At 41.0% G+C, this 26,825-nt stretch overlaps 2 protein-coding genes across 5 annotated transcripts in view; one reads left to right on the forward strand and one right to left on the reverse strand.

The window, feature by feature from the left end:
* Nucleotides 1-11,286, reverse strand: part of SH3YL1 (SH3 and SYLF domain containing 1) — a 476,641-nt gene extending 465,355 nt beyond the window's left edge. The window contains exon 1 of the mRNA XM_083607408.1: nt 11,280-11,286. Within this exon, the coding sequence (XP_083463534.1) occupies nt 11,280 (1 nt within the window). The 5' untranslated portion in view covers nt 11,281-11,286. The remainder of the gene's footprint in view (nt 1-11,279) is intronic.
* SNTG2 (syntrophin gamma 2) overlaps nt 1-26,825 on the forward strand; it is a 203,763-nt gene that overhangs the window by 44,046 nt on the left and 132,892 nt on the right. The window lies entirely within an intron of this gene.

Consider the following 26,825-nt stretch of genomic DNA (forward strand, 5'->3'; position numbering starts at 1 on the left):
TGTGCTGCCTGCGTGGTTGTCAGTGCTACCCCTATCTTTTGCAAGGTTTTTCATTTGTTTGTTAAATCCAGAGCTCCTTTCTTGGGTTGCTGTTTTTTGTTTTTGTTTTTAACTGGACCTGGACCTGAGAAGTGGGACTTAGAAACTCCCCAGGCAGCTGGACTGCTTAGGATGTGGTAGAGGGTCTTGTGGCTGCCTGTTTTAATTATTCTTTGGGGAACTCTTCTACAAAATAGTGGCCAGGCAGTAAAGAACCCCCCACTACAAATCCATCTCGTCATGTTGTTCCTTCACTAAATAAGAACTCTCACTATCTACTGAAACAGCTCTGCCCATGTATGCTTTGAAAACGAAGCTGGAACTGTTAAGTTGTGGGTGAACATATCAGACAACACAGCGATTCTTCCAACAGCTCTTGTTTATTCACAGGCCAGAACAGAACTGAACTGAAGGGTTCAGCCAGCCTGCTTACATAAAGCTCCAGTACAACGCAACTGTAACAACTTTCTGTAACTATCCAATCACTGAACGTCACTTTCAATCCCTTACTTGCATATGTGGACCTGAGTGAAAACTATCTACAGTATCCCCCTGCTGGCCCAGGGTGAGAACTTCAGTACATAACAGGAACCATGCAACATCAAAGCCAAAGGCATGGGTTCCCTTGTGATTGTGCAGAACGCATGACAGAGCTTGGGGGCTCCTAGCACTGAGTGTGCTGAAATCATGTTCAGAGTCTCACAAATTAAAGCCATCAAATTCATTTATCATTTATTAGTCTTATGGGACTCTGGGACATTTAGAATATGTCATCCTGAAGTTGGCTGACGCTTAGTTTATTTCATCCTTTTTGTTAGAAATGGTGTCTGGCTGCGTAGGCTTTGGATGAATAACCACAATAACAAATTTTTATTAGTCTGACTTGATAATTGGTATTATTGATCTTTGTTGCGTCTAGGTAGAAATTGCTTTGAATTGCGGCAAATGTTATATCTTAAAACAAAGTGTGTGGTCTCATGGGAAGTGTGATAGCTAACATAAAGTGGCGGCATTTATCATGCAATGATATTTTTGTTGTTCTTGTTGTAGAAACGTGAAGCAAGCTGTATAACATTACCCACAATTTATTAATTTGATCCCTTTCAAGTGATACTTCCAGCTATAATTACTTTTTTCGATTTCTGTAATAAAACTTATAAATGGCAGACATGATTTCAAGTGACACATTAAAAATGGAATATATGCATTAAAAAGACATGGGTGGGTACAAAACATTCTTACTGGATGCAACAGGGATTTAAAAAAAAATTCAGTGGTATTTTAGAGTAAGCATTCTATCACTCTCAAAGTATTAAATAAGGATTGTAAAGCAGGAAACGGTTTAAAATAATGAATGGCACAAGTAACAGATATGTTCTTGTCTATTTGTATGCCATCTTTCGGGCCCCAAAGCCCCCCAAGGTAGCTCACACAGAATAAACAAACAAATTTAAATATAATGAAAATTGTAAAAATTCAAAACAAAATCGTAATGCTTGAGAAATATTAAAAATAAATACATTAATGTTCTTGAGGAGGAAAAGGTGAAGGGCAGTCCCCCCCAGAAAAAAAGGTAAAGAGAACAGTAGTACACAACTGAAATATAAAAATAAATAAAAAAGAATTTGTCCAGTAGCACCTTAGTGACCAACTAAGTTTGTTCTGGGTATAAGCTTTCGTGTGCATGCACACTTCTTCACATACACTGAAACAGAAGTACACAACAACCACTCCATATAATGGTCATAGAATCATAGAATTGTAGAGTTGGAAAGGACCACGAGGGCCATCTAGTAATGCCGGAATCTTTTGCCCAAAATGGGGCTCGAACCCTTGACCGTGAGACTAAGTTCCTGTTCTACTGACTGAGCTAAAAGGTGGGTGGGGCAAGGCAGGTGGAAGTCTCTCCCCTGTGGCCCTGTGATGTTCAAACAGAACCATTTTAGTGCAATGCAGTCACAAGGCCGTTGACTGAAACTGATCCGTGTGTAGGCAAGAGGCTGGCTGCATTTCTTCAGCTGGCTTGCCCACAGCCTCAGGGTGATCCAGTACAGATGCTCCCAAGGTGCAGAAAATATAGCCCATAGAATAAAAATGGAAGCTCTCTGGCAGCTTCTAGGAGCCGCAGGTGAGAGCAGGCTGGGGACCAAAGGTGGAGAAACTGCTCTAGAAGGAGCATGTTCCCCACCAGAGGAACTACCCATCCCTTAACACCCCTCAGCAAACCTAAAATTACTGTGAAGTGCTTTTCACTTTCCTAAAAACTTTGAACTTACATTGCAAAAGGCTCAGCCAGTTCATACCTGCCAACCCATTGCATAGAATGGCTTAACTAGGAGATGCTTATTCAGAAAGAATACAGTGGATTCTCAGTGGAACCTACCTAGTCTAGGTTAGGCCCAAATTCTCTAGGTGTCACTGTTGATCTGCATCAAAATACAGGGATTTGTAACAGAACTACATAGCTAGTAGCTGTCAATGGCCCTGTGTCCTCTGAATCTGTCTAAGCCTTTTTGAAGCCATCTGATCTAATGGGCACCACCTTCTTCATCTTCTAGCAATGGATTCTATAAAATGATTCATGTGTTGTGTGAAGAAGAAGATTTTTGCCTTTTAAAAATTATTGTGGAAAAACTTTAAAAATGCTAAATTAACCAACGGCAGTAGCAGTTTCACATAGTCCATAAGCTATTGTTCCAAACAGTGGTAGCCACATTATTGCAGGGAAATGACAATAACCCCAAAGTACCCCTTCTTGGAGACAAACAGATGAACTGACAAAGTTTTTGGATCCAGGAAGAAACAGCATAGAATCATAGAATCATAGAGTTGGAAGAGACCACAAGGGCCATCGAGTCCAACCCCCTGCCAAGCAGGAAACACCGAAATGACAAATACACTGAAGTGCGTACAAAACAAGCAGACCCAAGAGGACTTACAAAAATAGTACCAAAACTGAAATCCACAATAGAATTAGAACTTAAGATGTGTGTGTGTGTTTGTGTATTTGTGTGTATAGGTCTGACACATCCCATCCCACTCAAAGAGGCCACAAATATCTAAAACCTTCCAGATTAAGGTCTGAAAGCCTGGATAAAAAGAAATCTATTCTGAAATAAGTGACTGAGAATGTGAAAGAAAATGGAGCAGCAGCATTCAAATTAGGTTTCATTTTTGTTTTGTTTTTAAAACGAACCTGAGTATTTCCTGTGTACCATGCCAGGTAAATGTTTTAGGTGGTCAATAACAGAGATGTCGACTTCAGTACCCAAACTGTCTCCTTCAGCGTAATGAATAGTCCTGAAGGGAAGCTCTTCATCCCTAAAGCAAGATTCCTCGCATAACTACTGCAGAACAATGTATCCCACCGCCACTCCCAAAGTGAGAATTTTGCCTAAAGGCGCAGTTCTGCCTTAAAGGCAATGTACTCCCAGCTTTCTCCATGTAGTGATGGAGTGAAGAATTTTTGACTCAAAGGAGATAAAGTTGTCCAGGAATGGGGGGTGGGCAGGAAACAGCAAGGAAAAGTTTGTTCCTGCACATTGTTCCAGTTTAAGCTGATAACATGCAGCAGTTATTTTACCCATTTCGCCCGCAAGAAAAATTGGCCTTCAAACTAAACACAGGACTGAGGAGGGGAAATCCTGATAGTATTCTTGTAGTAATCATCATCATCATCATCATCATCATCATCATCATCATCATTTATTTATATCCCGCCCTCCCCAGCCGAAGCCGGGCTCAGGGCGGCTAACAACAATAAAATAGTGCAACATTCTAAAAACATTTCATTATAAAAATTAATTAAAGTCAAATTGATGGCAACCATTAAGCTTAAGTTCTGTAAAGATTTCCAAAGGAGGGAGTCAGGCTGTGCCCTGGCCAAAGGCCTGGTGGAACAGCTCTGTCTTGCCCTGCGGAAAGATGTCAAGTCCTGCAGGGCCCTAGTCTCTTGTGACAGAGCGTTCCACCAGATCAGGGCCACGGCCGAAAAAGCCCTGGCTCTGGTTGAGGCCAGCCTAACCTCTCTGTGGCCTGGGACTGCCAAGATGTTTTTGTTTGAAGACCGTAAGTTCCTCTGTGGGGCATACCAGGAGAGGCGGTCCCGTAGGTATGAGGGTCCTAGGCCGTATAGGGCTTTAAAGGTTTAATTTTCTTCCATGGTCTTAGGCACTGGTTTCGCAGTGGGGCCATCCGCCAGCAGAATGGAAACCATTGGGGGGGGGTTGACTTCTCCATGCAGCTGCCCTGCAAGCTCCTCAGATCGGCTTTGGAATTTCCATAGCAAATTGGAGGGTTGCACGTTACATGTAATGCATGCCCCATCTATTAAAAACCTGGCAAGTGGCACAGGAGGCAAGCTCCTACAATGCTGACTCAAAGATGACCAGAGAAAATAGTTACTGCTCTGTGCAGGCGCCCACGCCTCATCAAGAGGAAAGTTTAATTTGCCATTAATTCAGCCCATGAAGATGGAAGCCACTTTGAAAGAGTTTGTGCTTAAAGGCAGCCTATGAATCTTTTACGTACATAAAATATATGAATAGAAGTGGGCCTCCAAATGCTATTGAAGTTCAACTCCCATCAGCCTCTGCCAGCATAGCCAACAGTCAGAGATGCTGGGACTTGTCCTGCCCCTCCCATAATACCATCACCAGGTTCTCCAGCAATGATTTATAAATTTACAGTATGGTCTGATTCAGGCATAGGCAACCTTAGCCCTCCTGGTGTTTTGGGACTACAATTCCCATCATCCCTGACCACTGGTCCTGTTAACTAGGGATCATGGGAGTTGTAGTCCCAAAACATCTGGAGGGCTGAGGTTGCCCATGCCTGGTCTGATTCAAGTCTGTTTATTCAGATAAGCCTCATTGAGTTCACTGGGACTTACTACCAAGTACAGTGGTACCTCGCAAGACGAATGCCTCGTAAGACGAAAAACTCGCAAGACGAAAGAGTTTTTCATTTTTTGAGTTGCTTCGCAAGACAAATTTCCCTATGGGCTTGCTTCGCAAGACGAAAACGTCTTGCGAGTTTGTTTCCTTTTTCTTAAAACCGTTAATACCCAGGGAATCCGTGCTTCACAAGACGAAAAATTCGCAAGACGAAAAAACTCGCAGAACGAATTAATTCTGTCTTGCGAGGTACCACTGTAAATTTGTCTGGGGGTGCACCATTACTCATTTTGAACATATTTAATCATAATACATTTCCATATTAAGGAAAAGTATTAGATTTTCTTCTCAACCTTAGTGTTCTTTTTTTGGGGGGGGGGTTGCTAATGTGTTCATCCCTGATTGCTGGGAAGCGAAACAGAGCTAATTGATTAAGATGTTGGTGGTGAATACTTAACTCGTTTAATAGTATAACAATCTAAAAACAATATAATACTTTTAACAAGAACTTTAAAATATCTGATCTCCTCCAAGTATATTTATCTGGTGTAATCAATTTTGCTTGCTGGCGGAAGACAGAAAGCCTGAATGTTTAATATTATTGCTCTGTTCCTCCCAGAGTCACATACTAATTAAGGTGAATCTATACAACTGAATTCTCATTTAATATTGTGATTAAAAAAAAAAACAACTGCCTTTTTATTGTTGCCAAGGAAGATCCCAATGAGGCTCAGTGATTGCCAGCAGTTATATTTGTTCTCCCTGGTATCAGTACAGTGGTACCTTGGGTTACATACACTTCAGGTTACATACGCTTTAGGTTACAGACTCCGCTAACCTAGGAATAGTACCTCTGGTTAAGAACTTTGCTTCATGATGAGAACATAAATCATGCAGCGACGGCGCAACGGCAGCAGGAGGCCCCATTAGCTAAAGTGGTGCTTCAGGTTAAGAACATTTTCAGGTTAAGAACGGACCTCCAGAACAAATGAAGTTCTTAACCTGAGGTACCACTGTACCTGCTTTGTCTTTACTTTAGTATGGATTGCAGCCCTTTAACTTGGTTTTGGCAGAATTTTGCTTTCAGGGCCATGATCTTTTTTGTTATTTGCAAACACACATTTACACTGAATCAAAGGAGAGTTGAGATGCAGGCTAGATACAGAAGTCAGTCTGACAGAGCCACAAAGCCTGCATGTTGTTATGGCTCCAGTGAGCACAATGGTTAAGAGTTTGGATTACCCTTTTTATACAAGAAACTTTTGACATGTTGTACTGAGTCTTGGCACTTACGTACCCTTCCAGCACGGAAGATATGCAACTGAGATTCCAAATCAGTGCTCCTGGGCACCGAGGTTTACAATTAACCAGTCAAGATTCCTTTTTTTAAAAACTCTTTAATCTTGAAAGGAAAAAAAAAGTTCATTGGAAAAGTATACCTTTCACACAGCCCCGCTTCTGTTTTGCTTAGATTCATTGCATGGTTCAGTTTATAAGAAGACCATACATCATGTTCTTCTGGGTTTATCTGCAGAGTAATACAGCAGTAGACTGTGTTTATATGGTAAATGAGCAGTCAGATATATACTGTATGGCTGCATCTCCTATACGTGATTCACCTACTTTTAATGTTCCCAAAATCTGAGAACAGAATAAACATCAATGATTACAGATTACTGGTTTTTAAGTTGCCATTCAAGTAAACAATTTTCACTATACTGTACACTTCAGTTCAGCTCTTATGAAAGAATAATGCTTACTGCCATCTCCAGAGCTACAGTACAGGCTGGTAAGATAGGTAAAAGTTTTGCCGAAATTTGAAATGCGACATAATCAGGGTGCTTCGTGGCCTTGGGAAGTTAACTGGTTTTTAAAGAAGTGGCACCCCACAATACCTTAGCATGGCCCAAGCCTTTTTGCATTCCCCCCCCCCATCTTCTTTGTAAATGACTGCAAACAGCCTTGTATAGCCCAGGTTTCCATAACCATGCAACTGCTTTCTAGGATTAAATTTTCACCATTTAATCTGGATTTATTCTTTGCAATAAAAACCCAATAACTGGAAAAAAATAAACTGTTGCCGATTATTCCATTTTTTATATTAAAAGTTGGTCAAAGCAGAGACAGATAAGTCAAGCTTCCATTCTCATTGATATTTAGCAGCAGGTTTGTTTTGTTTTTAATTGTTCCATCAGGCTTCTTCAGGTACTATTTCTGTTTTATCTTCAGATGCAAGGGGGTCATTTTGTATTGCATGAAGTACTGTTTTACAAGCTATTCATAATTTACATACATGGGATCATTTATCATATATTGTATGATGTTGTGACCCACTCTGCAACCTTGGGGTGAAGGGTGGGATATAAATGTCAAAAATAAATATAATGTGAAGAAATTTCTGTCAGTAATAGGCAACCATGTACTGGAATGCTTGCATTTTTTGATAATTCCACCCAAGGAGGAAATTATGAAGCAATCTGCCCCCATACCCCTTCCAATAGTAGTATGAATGTGTTTGTTGAAGTTTGTTGGGAATAATGTACATCTACTTTGGGACGCAGGTGGCGCTGTGGGTTAAACCACAGAGCCTAGGACTTGCCGATCAGAAGGTCGGCGGTTCGAATCCCTACGACAGGGTGAGCTCCCGTTGCTTGGTCCCAGCTCCTGCCAACCTAGCAGTTCAAAAGCACATCAAAGTGCAAGTAGATAAATAGGTACTGCTCCACCGGGAAGGTAAACAGCGTTTCTGTGCGCTGCTCTGGTTCGCCAGAAGTGGCTTAGTCATGCTGGCCACATGACCCTGCAGCTGTACGCCGGCTCCCTCGGCCAATAAAGCGAGATGAGCGCTGCAACCCCAGAGTCGGTCACGACTGGACCTAATGGTCAGGGGTCCCTTTACCTTTTTACTTTGTACGAGCTTTCTTTATATTTGTGTTGATTGATGAGGTTGCATAAGAATTCCAGATACAAGGCCAATTACCGTATCTTATAAATAGCTAATAGACCTTTAGTTGGGGAAACAGCATCAATCAATGGTTAAAATGAAGAGAGTGGATGCTTGGTTGCCTGCTTGATGTCAGTCTGGCTGTGGAAGTGACATCATCACAAGAGGTATTGGCAAAAAGGCAGTGAGATTGGTTCAGCCATTTTCAAGCCAGCTGCACACGAGAGTTTCCTCTTTGTTCAATAAATCAAACTCATATTCTGTCCAATACTTTAATGTGTGGCTTGTGTTTATCATTTATCATACTTCACATAGGTGAAGAATTTGATCACCCCTCTTCTTTAAAATCAAAATACAAAATTAAGACCTGGGAATATATCCTGAGATGGAATGGCCTTCACTTTTTGATATATATGAAAAATGATCAATCCGTTAGGGATATTGGTATCACATTGTTGTTCTTTTTCGACTTCTAGCTTTATGTCTGTTAGCCATCTATAAATAATTAAGACACTGTACTTTCAGAAACAGGGAGAAGCTGCAGAGCAAAGGGAAATTGAGATGTGCTAGAAAGAGTTGCTAGAGAGGCGAACCCTCAGGCAAGTTCAAGGGAAGTACATTGTAACTTTCAACTGTGATTAGCTCAAGGATGGCAGCTCATGTAGACTTCCTTTTCAAAGGCAGGTGACACCATCTCCAATCTGTGTTTAAAGCTATTCAAGGAAAAGTAACGCAGGTTTGTTTAGATACTGGGTGAAACTCAGTTTACCATAATACCTTCTGGGATCTAGTTATTTCTCACTCCCTGGGTGTAGAACAAGGGTGCCTGCCAAGTCAATTGAGTTGTAAGGGTTCAAGCAGAGAGTGAAATTAAGATGTGAGCATTTGCTTCTCCAGGAATCTTTTCATATGAATATCCCATCAGATCAATTGGTAGTATCAAGACAGATACTGAATATATCACATAGGCAGCTTATAGGACCTTAGGAAGCTGCCTTATATAGAGTCAGAGTCAGACCATTGGTCCATCTAGTTCAGTATTGTCTACTCTACACTGACTGGTAGCGCTTCTCAAAAGTGCTGTTTAAATGATGGAGAAGCAGATCTTCAAACAGTGCTTTTGAGAAGTGCTTTAAGACAGCCCCTGTGGTTCTGTTTAACCTGAAACAGGACTGGGGACTGCCTAAAAGTGCTTCTCAAAAGTGCTGCTTTTCCTGCTAGCTAGCAGAGAGGAAGGTTTGAAGGTGTCAGCTGATGGGTGGGCATGGTTTGTTGGAAATGACCTCATGGACCAAATTGGAACCCCTGATGCGCTGAGATTGGTCTGTGGGTCAAATGTCCACCACCCCTGGTCTATGTGGAAGGTGAAAGGGTTGTCCTTTACAGACCTTCACATTCCACGTAGATTGAATTGCATGGGGATGGGATCATGTCCATTCCCTAAACCCAGCTCTTCAAGGTCTCCACATGTGGATCAGCTTTGTGTGTACTGAACATACCCATGTACAAGTTGCACACAAACACACTCCTTCCCTAGAATCAGGAATTTCCTAGAATCGGGAATTCTGAAAATACAGTGTTTTCGATCTTTTAGAAACTGCTTATATCTATCTATCTATCTATATATGTGCACATGGAGGCTCTGGATATACAGAGCTAATTAGCACATGGGCATTAGAGACAGAATTTGTAGGCGCAATCCAGGTTTGCTTCCAGACTGTCAACCTGTACAGAATTTGGATGTCGGGAGAGGTCTAGCAATGCTTGAGAGCCGCATGTACCCATGCTAAACCCTCCAGGGCCCATATATCCAAATGGGCATGACTGAGATGCAAAGATGGGTGTGGCAAGAACTGTAGTTCTCAAGGCAACCTTCCAAGAGCCTTATCCCTCAGCCATTCCTCTTTGAACCATTTTTACCATTCATTATTCACAATTAAATTCATGTCCTTCTTAGCAAATTCAGCGTTAATAATATAATTGCTCCCGAAGCTTGAATGTTTGTGCCTGTATCCCTTATACTCATTAGTATATCAGGGCTGCTTCTCTGGCCAAATGGGGACTCAGTACATGAATACAAATCAGATGCATGCGGTGTCGATTGTGAAAGGGCTATTTAAGTTGTTTTGTTTTGTCACAGGCCCCTTGTTTCTCTTCAAATACAGTGGTACCTCAGGTTACAGACGCTTCAGGTTACAGACGCTTCATGTTACAGACTCCACTAACCCAGAAATAGTACCTCGGGTTAAGAACTTTGCTTCAGGATGAGGACAGAAATCGCACGGCGGCAGCGGGAAGCCCCATTAGCTAAAGTGGTACCTCAGGTTAAGAACAGTTTCAGGTTGGTTGACTTCTGGTTGGTTGCCCATTATGGCGGACGGGAGCTAGAGCGCTGCGGTACCCCGAAATAAACCTCAGATTGAGCATTCTGAGGACCTGGTGTTCCTGCGGGTGCCTGGAACAAATTAAGTTCTTAACCCGAGGCACCACTGTATCTAGAAGTGGCAAATGGGAAAGGATGGGATCCTCCCTTATACGAGTTTTAAAGGAACAAGGAGTAAAAGTGCATGCATGTGCTGGCATGGTGCATGCAGTTGCCATAACATGCATGCAATTTGTGTACCTGTGTACCTAGGTAGAAATAACTGCATGCGAAGCCACCTTGAGTCCCAGAGTTCACCTTTACCACCCTTCTACTGTTAAGCGATCTTAGCTCCTTATTTTTGATGGAAAATCTCAAACTCATGTTGTGCATGAAACTTTTCAGAGGTATTGCTTATACAGGGGAAACGGGTCTGCCCCACAGGTAAGTGGTCTATTGTGATGTGCTAAACTATTTTGTCCGGATCTTCAGTTTCTGAAATATGGCAACCCTAGCTTTACCGTATATCATTTTTGCAAGAGCATTCAATGATGTCTATTTCTAATATAGGAACTTGCTCATTAAAACTATTTCATCTTTGTACTGCAAGTATTTTATGGCTGCTGTACATAAGTGGTGTACATTATGTACTGTAAGATGATCAGAGAGAAAAATAATGTGTTTTGTGTAGTGCTGTGGGTTAATGACACCATAAATATTATTTGTAAGATGGAAACATAATATACAACTTGTCAGTATAAATTTCAAAGATAATATGACTGTAACATTTTTATTTGTTGAATAGAACAACTTGTTATGTTTACATTATCCCTTGAGGATAGGAGATACTGCTAGCAGCTAAGCATGCCTCTTCTTCCATTCTGCCTAATTTTTAATGAATAGCATAGAGCTATTAAATTTAGCGGTATAAAGTTCTCTGACACTATGGTTCTCCTGATGTAGCCAACAAGCTTGGATATATTTAAAAAGCTAGGCACAGAAAGTAGGCACTCAAATAAATCATTAAGATGATGCATGCTGCTTCCAGGAAGAAATTGTAGAGGTCTGCATCTTGCAACAATCTATTTTGGTTTTATGCTTCAGGCAAGATCTGGAAAACAATCCCAGGACAGGATGGAGGGCAAGAGAACAGCTTGCAAATACATACCATCCCTGTGCTTTGCATTGATACGGAATTTTGTGCTGATCTTCATTTTAAAGGATAAGATCTATCCCCAAAGAGGTCATGCATGTCTAAACTGTTCTGATATGCAGCTCACTGGAATGCTTTCTGAAAGTTTAGCCATCCTCATAGGTTGTACCAAAACCAAGGAAGTGTGCTGTGGCATTGAAAATGCCAACAATTGTCCCCTTATTGTTAAGGGGACAAGCGGACCAAAAATTATTAAAAGAATGGGGATGTGCTAAAGAGTATATGAAAAAACATTGTTCTGGAGTAAGCATATCGGTATGTAATGAATGATGCTTTGCACGGTTAAAGAAAGAGAAAAATGGTGTAAAATGTATAAAGATAGAGGTAATCTACATTAGACACAACAACTTAGAAAGAGTAAAAATTTTGAGGTCTTAGAACAAAGGAAGGAAGTCAATATGTGTATATGTATGTAATGACTAGATTAGAATGATGATATCGTTTTATTTGTAGATGCGTGGTTTTTTGTGTTCTTTTTCTCTTGTGTTTTGTCTTTGTTTTTTTTTTGTTTTTGCTTGTTTGTACTGTTTTATTTTGGATTCAATGTTTGAAATTTTTGTTGTAATTTTGCATTGAAAATAATAATAATAATAAAAAGAAAAAAAGAAAATGCCAACAATGTGAAATGAGCTTTTGTGTGCTACAGCCACTTTGCCATGTGAATGAAATGAGTCACAAAAGTTGGATATATAAATACGTACAAAGTAAAAAAAAAGAGGTATATAATGAGGCCAGAAATGTGCCCCATTTCTATGACAAGAACAAATGAATACCTTACTATATCTACAGTAGAAATGACTCACTTCCAACTAATTAGCAGAGCAAAAATATGATGTAAACGCCTAAAGGGGATCAATGAATTTCCATTGTGAGAACTATAGTGAGCAGCTACAGTTCATATTCTACACAGTATTAAATTTGCTAATCTGGAATCTTGTATACATGTTCGTAGGTTCAGTGGGTCTTGTGAATAGTATTTAATATTATGTTGTAAGGTTTGTATAACCGAGAGAGAGAAACAGAATGACCTGATAAAGGAGTGTTGAATAAAATCATATTTAATGGGGATTACCTCAAGAAATTTGGATCATTGATCCAGGAAACATGGGCATAGGCAGGGTGTGGCAGCTGCCCCCTCCCAAGTCAAATAAATAAATAAAAGTAATTAACTAACTAACCAATTATATCACAGATAACTTGGTTCTGTTCACCCCAACATAAAGCCTGCCCTCCCTAAAATAAACCCTAGCTATGCCTATAGATTTTTCTGACTTCAGTTCTGCAAAATCTTTTTGTGTGCTCAGTGGCGTAGCGTGGGGGTGCAGGGGGGCCGGCCGCACCGGGCGCAACATCTGGGGGGGCGCTCGCACTCGCAGCTCTCTGCCCCTACCTAGATCCACGGGTTAGGGGTCGCAAATTACTTGCCTTGCCCCAGGTGCTGACAACCCACGCTACACCACTGTGTGTGCTTTATTACTGTTATTTAGAAAACATCATTTGATTGCGATTACAGTGCTTAGGTCAGCTTACAATAATTTAAAAACTCCCACCACTCCATTATTTTCAAAAGGAAACAATGAAGGCAGTTCTTGTCAATATTATATGATCTAACCTGAAGTGTTAATTTGTGCTATATTTTGAAAAATAAATAAAGTTTCCCCCTTGGTCTATTTAGGCAGAGGTCTTTCCCAGCCCTATAAACTGAGATTCTGGTCAGTTGAGATGCCAGGATCAGAACCTGGAACTTTATGCGTGCAAAGCCATTAGGGTTGCTCAGTTGCCTTCCCAAAAGCAAGCACTGTTGCCACTTCCTAAGAAGGAGGGGTGTGAGGTGTCAGGAGCTCAGCACATGTGCTTTTAGAGATGTTAAATGCATCTTTTCTGTTGTTGAATAATTACGTCACATAAACGATTCTGTATTTTTCAATGCTGCAATACAGAATATATTGTCTTTAAACCCATACATCCATTTCTTATCTGTATTTTGAAAATCTAGGCCACTTTCAGTAGTGAGGGCTGCACATTTACAGCCTGTTTCAAATATGTGCATTTGAAAGTAAAGCTCTACAGAATTCAATAGGGATCATGACCCAGTATGCATGTTTAGAACTGTGGCCTTGGGTTAAGTTCTGGAAACCTCCAATTTGGTTCAGTGCCCAGATCCAACTCTATTCTTGGCTGAGGATACATCTTTTGTAATGACAGCAGTTAAGGCTACACAGTGGGTTCAAGCTGTAGTTTGGGACTGTATCCAGATGGCATCCCAAATCATGCCATCAGCTGTCGTCCCAAATCATGCCATGCAGTTGTTGTGTCACCTGCGTGGATCTCACCAGCCCATTTGCACTACCAGTAATCACTACAGGGATTGGCACAGTTCCACACTGAGAAAAACAAGCAGTAGCAAACAGTGACAAATGGGTAATAATCATCCACAAAAAAATGATCTTCTGGAAATACCCTTTAATTTACTTGCCTGACAGAGTTGTCCATGGCAATTGATCTATCTGTCTTAAATGTTCTTTTGTGTAGGAAAGGGAAGTGGTGTTCCAAAAGTTCTGTGAAACATGGAGACCTTTGAGAGAAAAATGATCCGTCAGTCATTTGTTCTGCTCTCCTGATAGACGCCCTTTGCTGTGGCATGGAACAGTCCCCCCTCCGCCCCCATCACAGCAGCAGCAAAAACTACTTGCCAGCTTAATGTGCTGCTTTAAAAGAAAGAAAGAGATTAAAAAAAAAGAACAACTTTGGCTTATGAGCAAAGAGGTATCCTATCCTACACAGCAGCTAGGGACAGATCTCTGAAAGCATCTTCTATTGAGTTAGTTGTGATTATTTGTCTCAAAGCAACTTAATTATTTAATGGACAATGTGGAAGTTTTGTTAATGAAAGCACGTGCATGTGCTTTGGGCAGTTCTGAATTCCTCTGAGAAATATGAACGTGTTAAGGAAATGTTTTGTGCTTTTCGTGAATGTCTGTTGCATAAAGGGTTCTTTCTGTATTATTGTAGGCTGCATGCATCGCAAAAACTGGTCCTCGTGGATAAAGAAGCTGGTTTAGCAGAGTGTCATCTGAATCTAGGCTCAGGTTTTAACTCTCTCCGGACAGATCATGAGCTGTAGCCAAGCTTTGGCCTATGGTGTACAGCTCTTGATTTGTCTGGGAAAGCTAAACCATGAACCTCAGTTCAAGTCACATGCTGTGCCAAACCATAATATAAAGCACCACAACGACAACAAAACAAGGGAGGAACAAAGTGGTCGCAATCACCTCTCTGGGAGCCTATACTCTTGCTTGTTTGCATTAAGCCATGTTTGGCTTGGTGCTATGTTCAAATGAGGACAATATAAGACTGCTTCATCTGGACATCAATCCTTTTGTTACCACAGTTGTTTGAATTCCGGGATGTCCCAGGGAAATTGGGATGGTTGCGGGGTATGCTACCAATATGAATGAGTCTTTTTGCATAGAAAAGAGACATTTATATCTTAAGACAAAACTAAGTCAAAATTAAAGAGCGTATGGAAGTAGTAAACTGAAATTTGAACTCTGTGCTTTTCGAGACTCATTGCGTTTTAAGGCTATTTACTTTAGGGCAGCTGTTGTTTATATGAGCTCATAGTGGAGATGTTAAATGTTTTTATAAAATACTAATGGAAAAGGAAAGAGAGATTTTTTTCACAATATAGATGAACATTACTTAATACCCTCAAGCCTTTATTTTAATGAAGAAAAATGAAAAGGTCCCCCCTGCCCCCTGAAGAAATCCTCACCAGAGATATATTCATAATTTTAACAGGAACAAAATAATGGATTTCTAATGGATTTTGTTACAACCACAGAATAATTGGTACTGAGAGTAGCACTTCTTTATAACCTAGCAGATGTATGGGGAAATGGTGTTTGAATATTGTTACATTTACATGCATGCTAGATTCACATAAACAACATTTTCTGATAAAAAAAAGTTCAAGTAAGACATTTATCAGTGGATTTTCCTTCATGCAGAGGTGCCTCATATTTGCTTTCATAGCATGCAGTTTAACATTATTTACTTCGTAACTGATGGCAATCCTGTCTTGTAGCTTTCAGTCTTTACTCTTTTGAGTGAGCTAACCTATAAACGTGGAACGTAAACAAAGTCGTTTCCAGTGTGAAAAAACAAATAGCACGATTCTATGCCTATCTACTTAAAAGTAAACTCCTTTGAGTTCACTAGGGCTTATATTCTTAGGAAAGTGGTTATGGGATTGCGGCACATACAATATATGTGCAAAATCTATTGGAACACAGGAAATTGTCTTATACCGAGTCCGTCTAGCTCAGTTCAGTATCATCTGTGCTGACTGACAGTGGCTCAGGAGTCTCTCTCTCTCAAGAAGCTGAGGATTAAAATTGAGACCTTCTGCATGCAAAGCAGATGTTCTACTGAGCTACGATCTGTCTGCCTGTCTCTGGGTTCATATCATGTTCCCCAAGATTCTTGTACTAGTTTGGCAGCCACACTGTCTGAACTAGTATTGGCAGGTGAAAGACTGGCAGTGGTTGCAGGCACATGTCATGTGCAAGGATACTGCACAAGTTTTGGACAGACATCTCATCCTATTCAAGAGGTTCTTGAGTGAAATTAGGCAGGTGGGCTGTGACCAAGTCTTGAGCTCTACAGGGTGTCTTATGGTAAGTTGCTTATATTGCTGCTGGCAAAAGGAACTGGCTGAATTTCACAACATGAGGTTTAGAAGTTGCAAACCCGCTGAAATGCTAATTGGCTCAGCTGAATTGAAAGAGTAAGGAGAGGAATAAAGGAGAATGATACAAGACATTTTGAGACCAAGTGTCATCAAAGCCTGAGATAGGTCAAAATGAAGAAGTGAAAAGGCTTGAGGGGGTCACTTGCCACTTCTCTGTGGTCATCGTAGCACTATTTTGAAATGAGAATAAAGAAGTAACAGCTACTGCAGGGCATGAAACTTGCAAGGCTCAGCTATAATTTTGCTTATACCCATAATTGGTGTGAAGTATTTTCTACATGTGTGGTTTTTGACAGCACATTGCCATGAATTATTTTAGATACCCAGACTGGAAGTGGGGGTCTCAGGAGACATTTGGGCTGTCACACCAGGGTATGAAAAGTGGCAAGTGAAACCAGTTTCATACCATCTTCAGAAAGAGGGGTGTGTGGTCTGAGATGAGATCATTGCAGGGTTTCTAAATGAGTCATTGATATGGCTTGTCCAGTAGAGACCCCTAAAAACGTGGCATCATAAATGGCGCTTTGGGAATGGGCCTAAGTCTGTACTGAAAAAAACGAATCAACATCCAAAAGTAGCGTTGATTAAACCAACGTTAACCAGATGATATTATTTACATTGGGTGTATTAGCAACAGCTCTCTTTACCGAATATGGATTCTCATGTAGTTTAATAACCATACTTCTGAAGGACTCAATTTATGTTCAGTGGCTGGAGATATCACTCAAAGGAATACAATCCACCGTGCTTGTCTGAATTCTTGATTATATAAAGCATCAAGAATGTATGATAGAAAATAGATCATCTTGTCACACCATGTCATAGTAAGTCATGTATAAGAAGATGACAATGAAGATAAATGTCAGGATATTCCCAGACAGTTAAATCTTTCCACCAGCTTTTATATATATATATATATATATATATATATATATATATATATATATATATAACCCTTCATCCACACAGTGGTCCTGATCTGCACAAGGACTTCTGCACCTATTTGTTATTTTAAAAAACCATACAAGTACTAATTACGTGAATGGTGTCACATCCAGTTTTGCCCTCACTCTTCTGAGTGAAATGTGGCTCCTACTATGGCATCAACAGTGATAAAAATGGTTAAGTGGGACCCACCTCAGAGTGGTGAGAGCTTTGTTGGTGGGTTCATAGGGTAAGAAAAACAAGCTATTTGACTGTAGGTATTCGTAAAGGTGATCTGAAAACTGTCCTTGATTCCTTGATACCACTATGAAGAGTTAGGTAGATTTATCAGGTTTTTTTCATCTGCTGCCTTCGTCTTCACAAATTTATCTTTCCTTAAGTGGATGACACTGAGCGCAGATAAACCTTAGACAGGAATAAACATTCTCTGAAACAAACATTCTCTGAAATAACCCTCTGAACTTTTTGAGGTTCAACATTTTCTGGTTTATAAATACCGGTAAATGAATACAGATATAATTGTATAATTGAATGTGAATTCTAGCAGGAGTTATAAGCGAATGTTGAAGATGATAGTACTTGCGAAAGAAATATTTATAAGTCATGTGCCAAATTAATCTCACTTGGTATTCCCTTTTTCTTTTTATGCTTCACTTTTCCTTCCTTTCCCCTCTCTTTATTTACTTTCACTTACATGATAGAAACATTCATTGTCTCTGCTATCCCTATCCACAAATCTGCATTTTTTCTTCAGATAGAAGATCTAGGCAAAATTGTTTTTCTTCATAAATCTTCCATTTAAAAAATCATGGCATTTTTCTCTCTCTTGAGTTGCTTATTTCTTCTTACTTGATTTAGCACTTCTCTTTACTTTTCTAGGTTTTCCAAATCTTTTTCCACCATAATATTTAAATATATTATTTTCTATATCATGAGAAAATAATGTCACATATGGTACTGGTATATTTCCAGTAGTATTTCACAAAGGAAGGGAAAATAGTGTTAAAGTTAAGAAGAGCTCTGCTGGATTAGACGAAAGGTCCAGTAGCCGAACATCCTATTCTCAGAAGGCTCAAACAGGTGCCTACAGGAAGCTGCAAGCAGAATATGAGAACAGCAACACTCTCCCCACTCATGAATCCCAGCAAGGGGTTTCGGGGGCACTGCCTTTGGTTATGAAGGTAATAAACATCTATCATAGCTAGGAGACACTGTGATAGCCTTACTGCCCATGAATTTGTCTCATACTGTCTTAAAGCATCTAAATTAAGGGCTATGTCAACATCTTGTGGTAGCAAGTTTAGCCGTGCATACTTTCTTTTATCATCCTGAATCTTCTAACATTCAGCTGCATTGGAAGACCCTGGGTTCTAGTATGAACTAAACTTAAAACTGTTGCAACCTTTCCTCATACAGGAGTTCCTCCGACCCCTTGATCATTTTAAAGATAGCTCACTCTGGTCAACAGTCACAGGGAGCACAAAGTTTTCCAGTGGTTTAACAACAAGACTACCAGCTTCTCTAGCTGAGTTGCAAAGAGTGATCCAACATCATTTACCAATGATGTTGAGAGCAAAGGCATGGGGGCTTCCCCTGTAGCACTAAGGAAATACAGTGGTACCTCAGGTTACATACACTTCAGGTTACAGACTCCGCTAACCCAGAAATAGTACCTCAGGTTAAGAACTTTGCTTCAGGATGAGAATAGAAATTGTGTAGCGGTGGCGCGGCAGCAGCAGGGGGCCCCATTAGCTAAAGTGGTGCTTCAGGTTAAGAACAGTTTCAGGTTAAGAACAGACCTCCAGAACGAATTAAGTTCTTAACCCAAGGTACCACTGTATGTGGCTGCTGAATGGGTAGCAGTGGCTGGTTTGGGTTGCGGTTATTAGCACCAACCATACCAAGGCATTGCTAGCCACTCAGCACCCAATGACCTGTATGGCTGACATGCAATATGAAATGTCCTCTGATTGAAACTCTTGAGTCATCTGGCAGCATGCAGTGGGAGCAATCTGGTAACCCACCACCAAATACCACATAAACTGCTGCTGGTGGTGGTGGTTGCAATTTTGCACAGACACAGTTTCCTTTCCTTTTCCTTGGCTTTCCAACTGTGCCCTTTCAGTAAAGTGGCTCAAAAGTTAAAGGGGGAACAGGCAGGGAGACTCAAGGTCCTGTTGTCTCAACAGTTGTCTCAAACAGTTATCTGTTTGAAAATAAGTGTGTGGAATGTAATCAAGGCACCTTGCCTATCTTGCTTAATGCTATAAACAGCGCATAGGATGTTAATTTTGCTCTGAGGTCACTTACCTTGACATTCTCTGATCTGCCGACCCTTCTGCTTCTAACCCAACTGGTGTGTATGTCAGGGTGGGGGCTTTGTTAAAACTCCCAGGTCAGTAGTTCTGACATTGCAAGGGCTTTGCAAGCTGTCTCCCCACTATGCCGTTTTCCCCAATCCCTCTTTCCCATTGTATCACTCCAGCACACATCTCAAGCCTTCTTTGAGGACCTTTCCTAAAAAACAACACTTGAAACAAATGCTTTCTGCAATTGGTTTATATTTTAAACATACATCAAAAGTGACAAGCAGCCACATTTCAAGGAAATGGAATTTAAACCGGCAGAAGTTATTCAGATGCATTTTTTAAAAACCCTCAGCTTTTTGATGTCTTATGTTGAAGTTTGTCTAATTTTCTCCCATTATGTTTTCCAGTGATGTGTCAACAAAGTGGCACGAAATAAGCTTTCTGTTCTATTTTATGTATGTTTCCAGCAGATGGATTTTATGTCAATCCGCTATACAGTAATTTAATGCTTACAGTCAGATGCAGTTGTGTCAAACAGCTCCGGTTTTGCTCATGTAGCAATTCATTTTATGTTCCATCCGAACAAAGAGGTCAAATCTATGGACTCCAAACCAATAACATCACAAATAGCTTAATGACTCCTGGTGCCATATTTTTTCCTTAGTTTTTATATGTTTCCCTTGTTTTTAGCTCTACAAATAAATTGAAAAAGAAACTTACCAGCAACTCAACATATTTAAATATTGTAACATTTCATACTGCTGAGGGTAACTTTCATGAATGCCACTTTCTTGAATTTTATAAGGAATGGGCAGAAGTTACCGTATTTTTCGCTCTATAAGACACACCAGACCACAAGACGCACCTAGTTTTTGGAGGAGGAAAGCAAGAAAAAAAGTATTCTGAATCTCAGAAGCCAGAACAGCAAGAGGGATTGCTGCGCAGTGAAAGCAGCAATCCCTCTTGCTGTTCTGGCTTCTGTGATAGCTGTGCAGCCTGCATTCGCTCCATAAGATGCACACACATTTCCCCTTACTTTTTAGAAGGGAAAAAGTGAATCTTATAGAGCAAAAAATACGGTACTTCTGTGTAGAGTGAACAGAGGAGGAACCATGCCTGTTGGCTCCGCCACTGCATGTTTTCAGTTTAATATCTGCATAAAGCATGGCCTCAGTTGCATGTACAGTGTCTATTACAGGTCAAATTCCATGTTAATTGTTTGCCTACTGAAAATGCATGGTAAGGTGTGTGGGAGAGTGTCTGTTCATTCCAATAAGCAGAACTGGATGAGTCAGCCTTTGGTTTTAGACAGTGTTCCGAGTGCTCAATTATTTGTAAGCAGTGTCTTGTAATCTGTGTAATACAATATTCTGGGGTGTTCTGGGGTTTCCAAATGTCACCACCAGGACTAGCATTTCTGTGGAACTGAAATTCTAAGTTTAGAAATGCAGCTCAAGTAATTCCCACCCCCATGCTCAGAATTTCATGTGTTTCTTTCTGATAGGTCAAACAATGCAAAAAGATTTCTATTGTTGTGAGATCTTGAATGAAGCAAAGCAAACTGAACAGAAATATATTGTAGAGCCAGTGTGGTGTAGTGGTTAAGAGTGGTAGTCTCGTAATCTGGGGAACCGGGTTGGCGTCTCTGCTCCTCCACATGCAGCTGCTGGGTGACCTTGGGCTAGTCACACTTCTTTGAAGTCTCTCAGCCCCACTCACGACACAGAGTGTTTGTTGTGGGGGAGGAAGGGAAAGGAGAATGTTAGCCACTTTGAGACTCCTTAAGGGGAGTGAAAGGCGGGATATCAGATCCAAACTCTTCTTCTTCTTCTTCTTCTTCTTCTAGTCTGAACGTTCATAGAATCATAGAGTTGGAAGGGACCTCGAGGGTCATCTAGTCCAACCCCCTGCAGTGCAGGGATTTTTTTGCCCAACATGTGGCTCAAACCCACCGACGTGAGATTAAGAGTCTCATGCTCTACCATGCCTGTTTCTCTCCCCCTTGTATGATTGTAACATACTGAAAAATATTGGAAAATTCTATACTTTAACACTCAGTATAAAGTTTAAAAACTGTAATCCCTTGGCACTTAGTAGGACAGATCAGATATTCTCTGTGCTCCCCTTGTAAAGCAGTAGTTATGTTTCAGTAAGCAAAATAAATTAGGTGTTGACCTTGAATTTACTGTGATGCTTCTTCTTTTTTTTAAAGAAGGAAAAAAGTTTTATAAATGTTTTTGTAATGGAGGTTATTATAGAGGCAAATGCAAGTACTTAATCAGATAATTAAATCAGTTGCGCTAACAGAACCCTCCACTAAGATCTCACTCACATCATACATTTAAAGTAGTATTGTATATCATGGTAATAGTCATGGAGAATACTGGAAACTGTAGTTTGTTAAGGGGCATGACCTTACAGAGCTACAATTCCCAGCACCCACAACAAACTACAGTTCCCGGGGGGTCTCCATGACTGTGAAAGTGTTGTAATAGTGTTTTAAATGTATGGTGTGGATGTGACCAGAGTAAAACTGGAACAGATACTAGATATCTGAGTAGGCACAAGGAGTTAATTTGATAGGCAAGGTGTGATATGCAGGAAGCTCTTATTATATAGGTATCCACAGTGACCAACACTCGATTCTGTCCACAGGGCACATGCCACATGCCATTAAAAAGACTGAATGGGGTAATGGAACGCAGTGTTTTTCTTTGCTGGAAACTGACCCTTTAAGTAGGTCCTGATCTATACCATCAGGCACCAGCCAAGCAATGGTTCCTCTGGACACCACCTGGAGGTTCTACCTGTGAGAGATGAAGGATCTCAGCTGCAATGCCTTGGGCAGAATGAATGATGGGGAAGATGCTGTTGTTGTTGTTTAGTTGTTTAGTCGTGTCCGACTCTTCGTGACCCCATGGACCAGAGCACGCCAGGCACTCCTGTCTTCCACTGCCTCCCGCAGTTTGGTCAAACTCATGCTGGTAGCTTTGAGAACACTGTCCAACCATCTCATCCTCTGTCGTCCCCTTCTCCTTGTGCCCTCCATCTTTCCCAACATCAGGGTCTTTTCCAGGGAGTCTTCTCTTCTCATGAGGTGGCCAAAGTACCGGAGCCTCAGCTTCATGATCTGTCCTTCCAGTGAGCACTCAGGGCTGATTTCCTTCAGAATGGATAGGTTTGATCTTTTTGCAGTCCATGGGACTCTCAAGAGTCTCCTCCAGCACCATAATTCAAAAGCATCAATTCTTCGGCGATCAGCCTTCTTTATGGTCCATCTCTCAGTTCCATACATGGGGAAGATAGGGAAGGTATAAAAGTCTCAGAGAGAGGGAAGAGGAGGGCCAAGTCCAGTGAGCAAGCTGAAGAAGCCAGGCACTAAGCAAGGCTTTTTTTGAGAGAGACTCATCTGCCGCAGGCCATATGCAAGTTATCTCCCTAAGCCCTATAGGGTAGGGCCAGAGAGGGAATTCCAGCATGCTAGGTCTACCCCAGCCCCCCTCGTCCACTGGGCGGCATAGGCATTCCAGACTTAAGCCTGACAGGCCAGTGACATCGAAGCAGAAAATCCTTATTCTCTTCAGTGGAAGCTTCCCCAAAACACTCTGTGAGTCGCTGACTTTCCCTGTGGTATATGGGATTTACTCCTGATGAGACTGGACTGGAAAAGGGAGAATTAGAAGCTCTAGAGAACGAATTGTGGCAAGACAGCTGTCCCATGGGACAACTCCTGCTGAAAGACTTTACTTAACAGGGAAAGCAATCTGGGACACCTGGGGAGTTCATACCAGAAATAAAGCTTTATTTGTAGCAGAAGTGAGTTGGTGCCTTCTTTAACTTAACCCCTTAATCTGATATGGCCATTGGATGATATGGAGTTGGCTTCTTTTGACATGCCTTCTTTCCCTGAGGTACAGCACGATTCCATATTGGTACAATGATTTTAAAAAGTAGTAAGACATGAGTTTGTGTGTGTGTGCTTAATTTAATTACTGTTTGGCACAATGGGAAATCATCTGGTGTTTGAGAAAGGCCTGGAAAGGCTTAATTTTAGCAAATAAAAATAATCAGTTTGGCTCTGGATGATGGAGGAAGAAAAGGTCGTTGAGAAGCTTAGTTAGGATTCAGGTGTGCTTCTGCTTTCTGTGTCTTTGTCCTCTTGGCCCAGACAGTTAATATGATCTTTTTGAAGTCACTTATTTTGGCTTTACCATCTGCCAAGAGTTAAAAACAGATAGGAATTCTGTTATATTATATGCCAAGGACTGTAACTTTAGAAGATTGATGGGGAAACCCTATCAGCTCCTTTCCTGAAGTCTTTCCCTACAAGATTAGTCGGCCACTTTTGCAAATGGGAGACAATTTGAAAGGGGTTTGCTTGTGCAGATTTTACTCCAAGATCACCCCTCTCTGCCTTAACTTAAATAGTTAAGCCTTAAAATATACAGATAATGCATTTTATGTGCAAAAAATCATAGAGACCATTTGCAATGTTAGAGGTGAATGAAGAGCAGAGTGCAGTCTACCCAACCCCTCAACTGAACCAGCAATTAACAGCACCATCTTTCCAACACTTCCAACGCCCCTGCCCCCAGACCTGCTTCCTGAGGCAGCTTCTTCACTCTGCCTAATGTCACTGACTGACAGGATGTGTGAAATAGCTATCCTTATTAGCAATCAACAGCTCTGCTGGGTATAACCTACTTTCACGACCCTAGGCAGCAACCCCACTCCAAGGGCCACCCTACGCTTATGAATGCTCTTCTATCCACCAGATGAACTAACCACTTGCCTTCCCAGTCTCATACCAGTGTCACTTTCCACATCTAAACAGGTCCGTCTTCCACAAGAAGGGTTCAACTCAGCTTGGTTTCCTTCCTTCCCTATAAGCCTGGGTGCTCACTTCCATGTTCCTAGAACAAAAATGGTGACACCTTTCTGGGTAGATTCTGCAACCCTTCTGAGAAAATAGGTCTTCCAAGGAACTGCCCCATGTAGCCAGCTCACATCTAGACTGACAAAGTAGCTGCACCATAAGTGGTCCTACTGCCTTTCATGGTGACTGATCAAATAATTCTGGCTGATACCAAGTGAGCATTACTCCTCTATAACAAACATTCCCTGGACCTGAAAAACTAGCATCTTGGGGAAAATAATTTACCATAGGTTTATACTGGACATGCTAGGTTTCTTCATAAGTTGATCAGTGATGACTTGGTGCTTTGCACATGCAGTCATAGAATTGTAGAATTGGAAGAGACCATAAGGGTCTTCTAGTCCAGCCCTCTGCAATGCAATAATCTTTCACCCAACGTGAGGATCAAACCCATGACCCTGAGATTAAGAGTCACATGCTCTGCCAACTGAACTACAACTCCCATCATCCCTGGTCATCGGCCATGCTTACTGGTGCTCATGGGATTTGGAGTTCAGCAACATCTGGAGGGTCAGATGTTTTCCCACACACTTGCTCTAAAAAGACCTCAAAGGCTGATCTGGAAGGAAAGCTTCAAGCAAGCTTATTAGCAATATTACAGTGGCCCACCATGCTAATAATCTATTAAAGGGAGTCAAATATAAAATAACAGATTCTGAACAAAATGGTATGGCTATTTCTGTTCTTGTCATACCTAGCAAACACGATGGTTTTCTGGCAATCAGTTTTCACCTGTGTTCTTTGTCTAAATCTTTTTCTATTTTTAAAGTTTTAAACTGGAAAATTAAACATTCCATCTGCATCACATTCACCTTCTGCATTCTCATCTGTACTGTTGGCACTTTTGACAAGTAATACACATTGTAAAAGGCTTTTTATTGAAAGAGACACTTGTCAAGTTACTCAGAATCTGATTTTTAGTAAAGTTGCCACACTATATTGAAGAAATAGTCTAAAAATGCAAACAATGGTGGGTTTAGAAATTTGTGGTTATCTTCTTATTCCCTTGCTCTATGTTTAGGTGGCTGTATACTTTTTTTAATGAGCCCACTTGTCAACAAAATGTATATAATAATATTCTTATTCATTTTCACGGTCTCTTCAAGAATTCTAAGAGAGGCTTAAATGAATTCCACTTTACAAATAGACGGGTATGATTAAATCATGCATTAAAGGCATAATTCTGCAATCACTGTACTTATAAAATTGGGTTTAGAGTGAACAAATATAGTTGCTGATTGATTGGATACATTCTCTTTTACATAATTCCTTACTATGCAACATGCAGATGTTTGCTTCTCATAATTCTTAGCTTTTGTTAGCTTTCTCTGAAGCTAGAAGGTGGTAAATAAATTAAACAAAACAAACCTTTTAGTTTGGCTTTCAGTCATGACATCATAGTAGACCACTTTCCATGCAGTTCTAAAATTAGGGGAACTGTCAGTGTAATTCTGTGCAGAAGTCTTAAGTCCCAGTGAACTGCATTGCACTTACTCTTACGAACACGGCCTGCACGACGGTAACCTAAATGGTCCATACGCTAAAAACATAGGAAGCCACCATATATCAACTTAGACAATGTCCGTCTAGCTCAGCATTGACTAGCAGCTGCTGTCCAGGGTCCTGAACATTAGTTTTTCTTTCTCAACCTTACCTGAAGACAGAAGGGATTGAAACCTGGAACTTTTTGCATGCAGAGCATATGCTGCAATGGAATTGATGCTCCAAGGGGAAACACAGCAGATCCAGGACTTTTTTTTTTCAAAGGAGGAGCGACACGAAGGTAATTGCCTGACCCTCCTTGCTCAGATATGATTAGGAAGGCTTAATGCCTGTTTGTGACAGATTAGCATACAACAAGTCAGAGAAGGAGGAAGAAGGCTGGGTATTTCTTCCCCATTCTTTTATGACATTATTTTGGGGACCAAGGGCTGGAGTGACATTCAGTCACCCTTCTGAGGGCCACATAGCCAGTCCATCCATTTATGTTCACACACCTACTTACTTGCTTACTTGCACACACATCCCTGCCATGAAGATCTTCTACAGACGCCGTCCTGGCTGTGCTCATGATCAGAAGGAGGATGTTTTTCGTTGTGGTGCCAACTCTGTGGAAAAGTCTCCCTTTTGCTATAAGTATACCTGAAGGATCGTCTCCACCCCATCGTTCTGCCCAGACACTGAGGTCCAGTGCCGAGGGCCTTCTGGCGGTTCCCTCACTGCAAGAAGCAAAGTTACAGGGAACCAGGCAGAGGGCCTTCTCAGTAGTGGCGCCTGCCCTGTGGAATGCCCTCCCACCAGATGTCAAAGAGAACAACAACTACCAAACTTTTAGCAGACATCTGAAGTCAGCCCTGTTTAGGGAAGCTTTTAATGTTTAATAGGTTATTGTATTTTAGTATTCTGTTGGAAGCCGCCCAGAGTGGCTA

This window comes from Podarcis filfolensis (genome assembly GCF_964270895.1).
Source record: "Podarcis filfolensis genome assembly, chromosome: 3".
Classification (NCBI taxonomy): Eukaryota; Metazoa; Chordata; class Lepidosauria; order Squamata; family Lacertidae; genus Podarcis; species Podarcis filfolensis.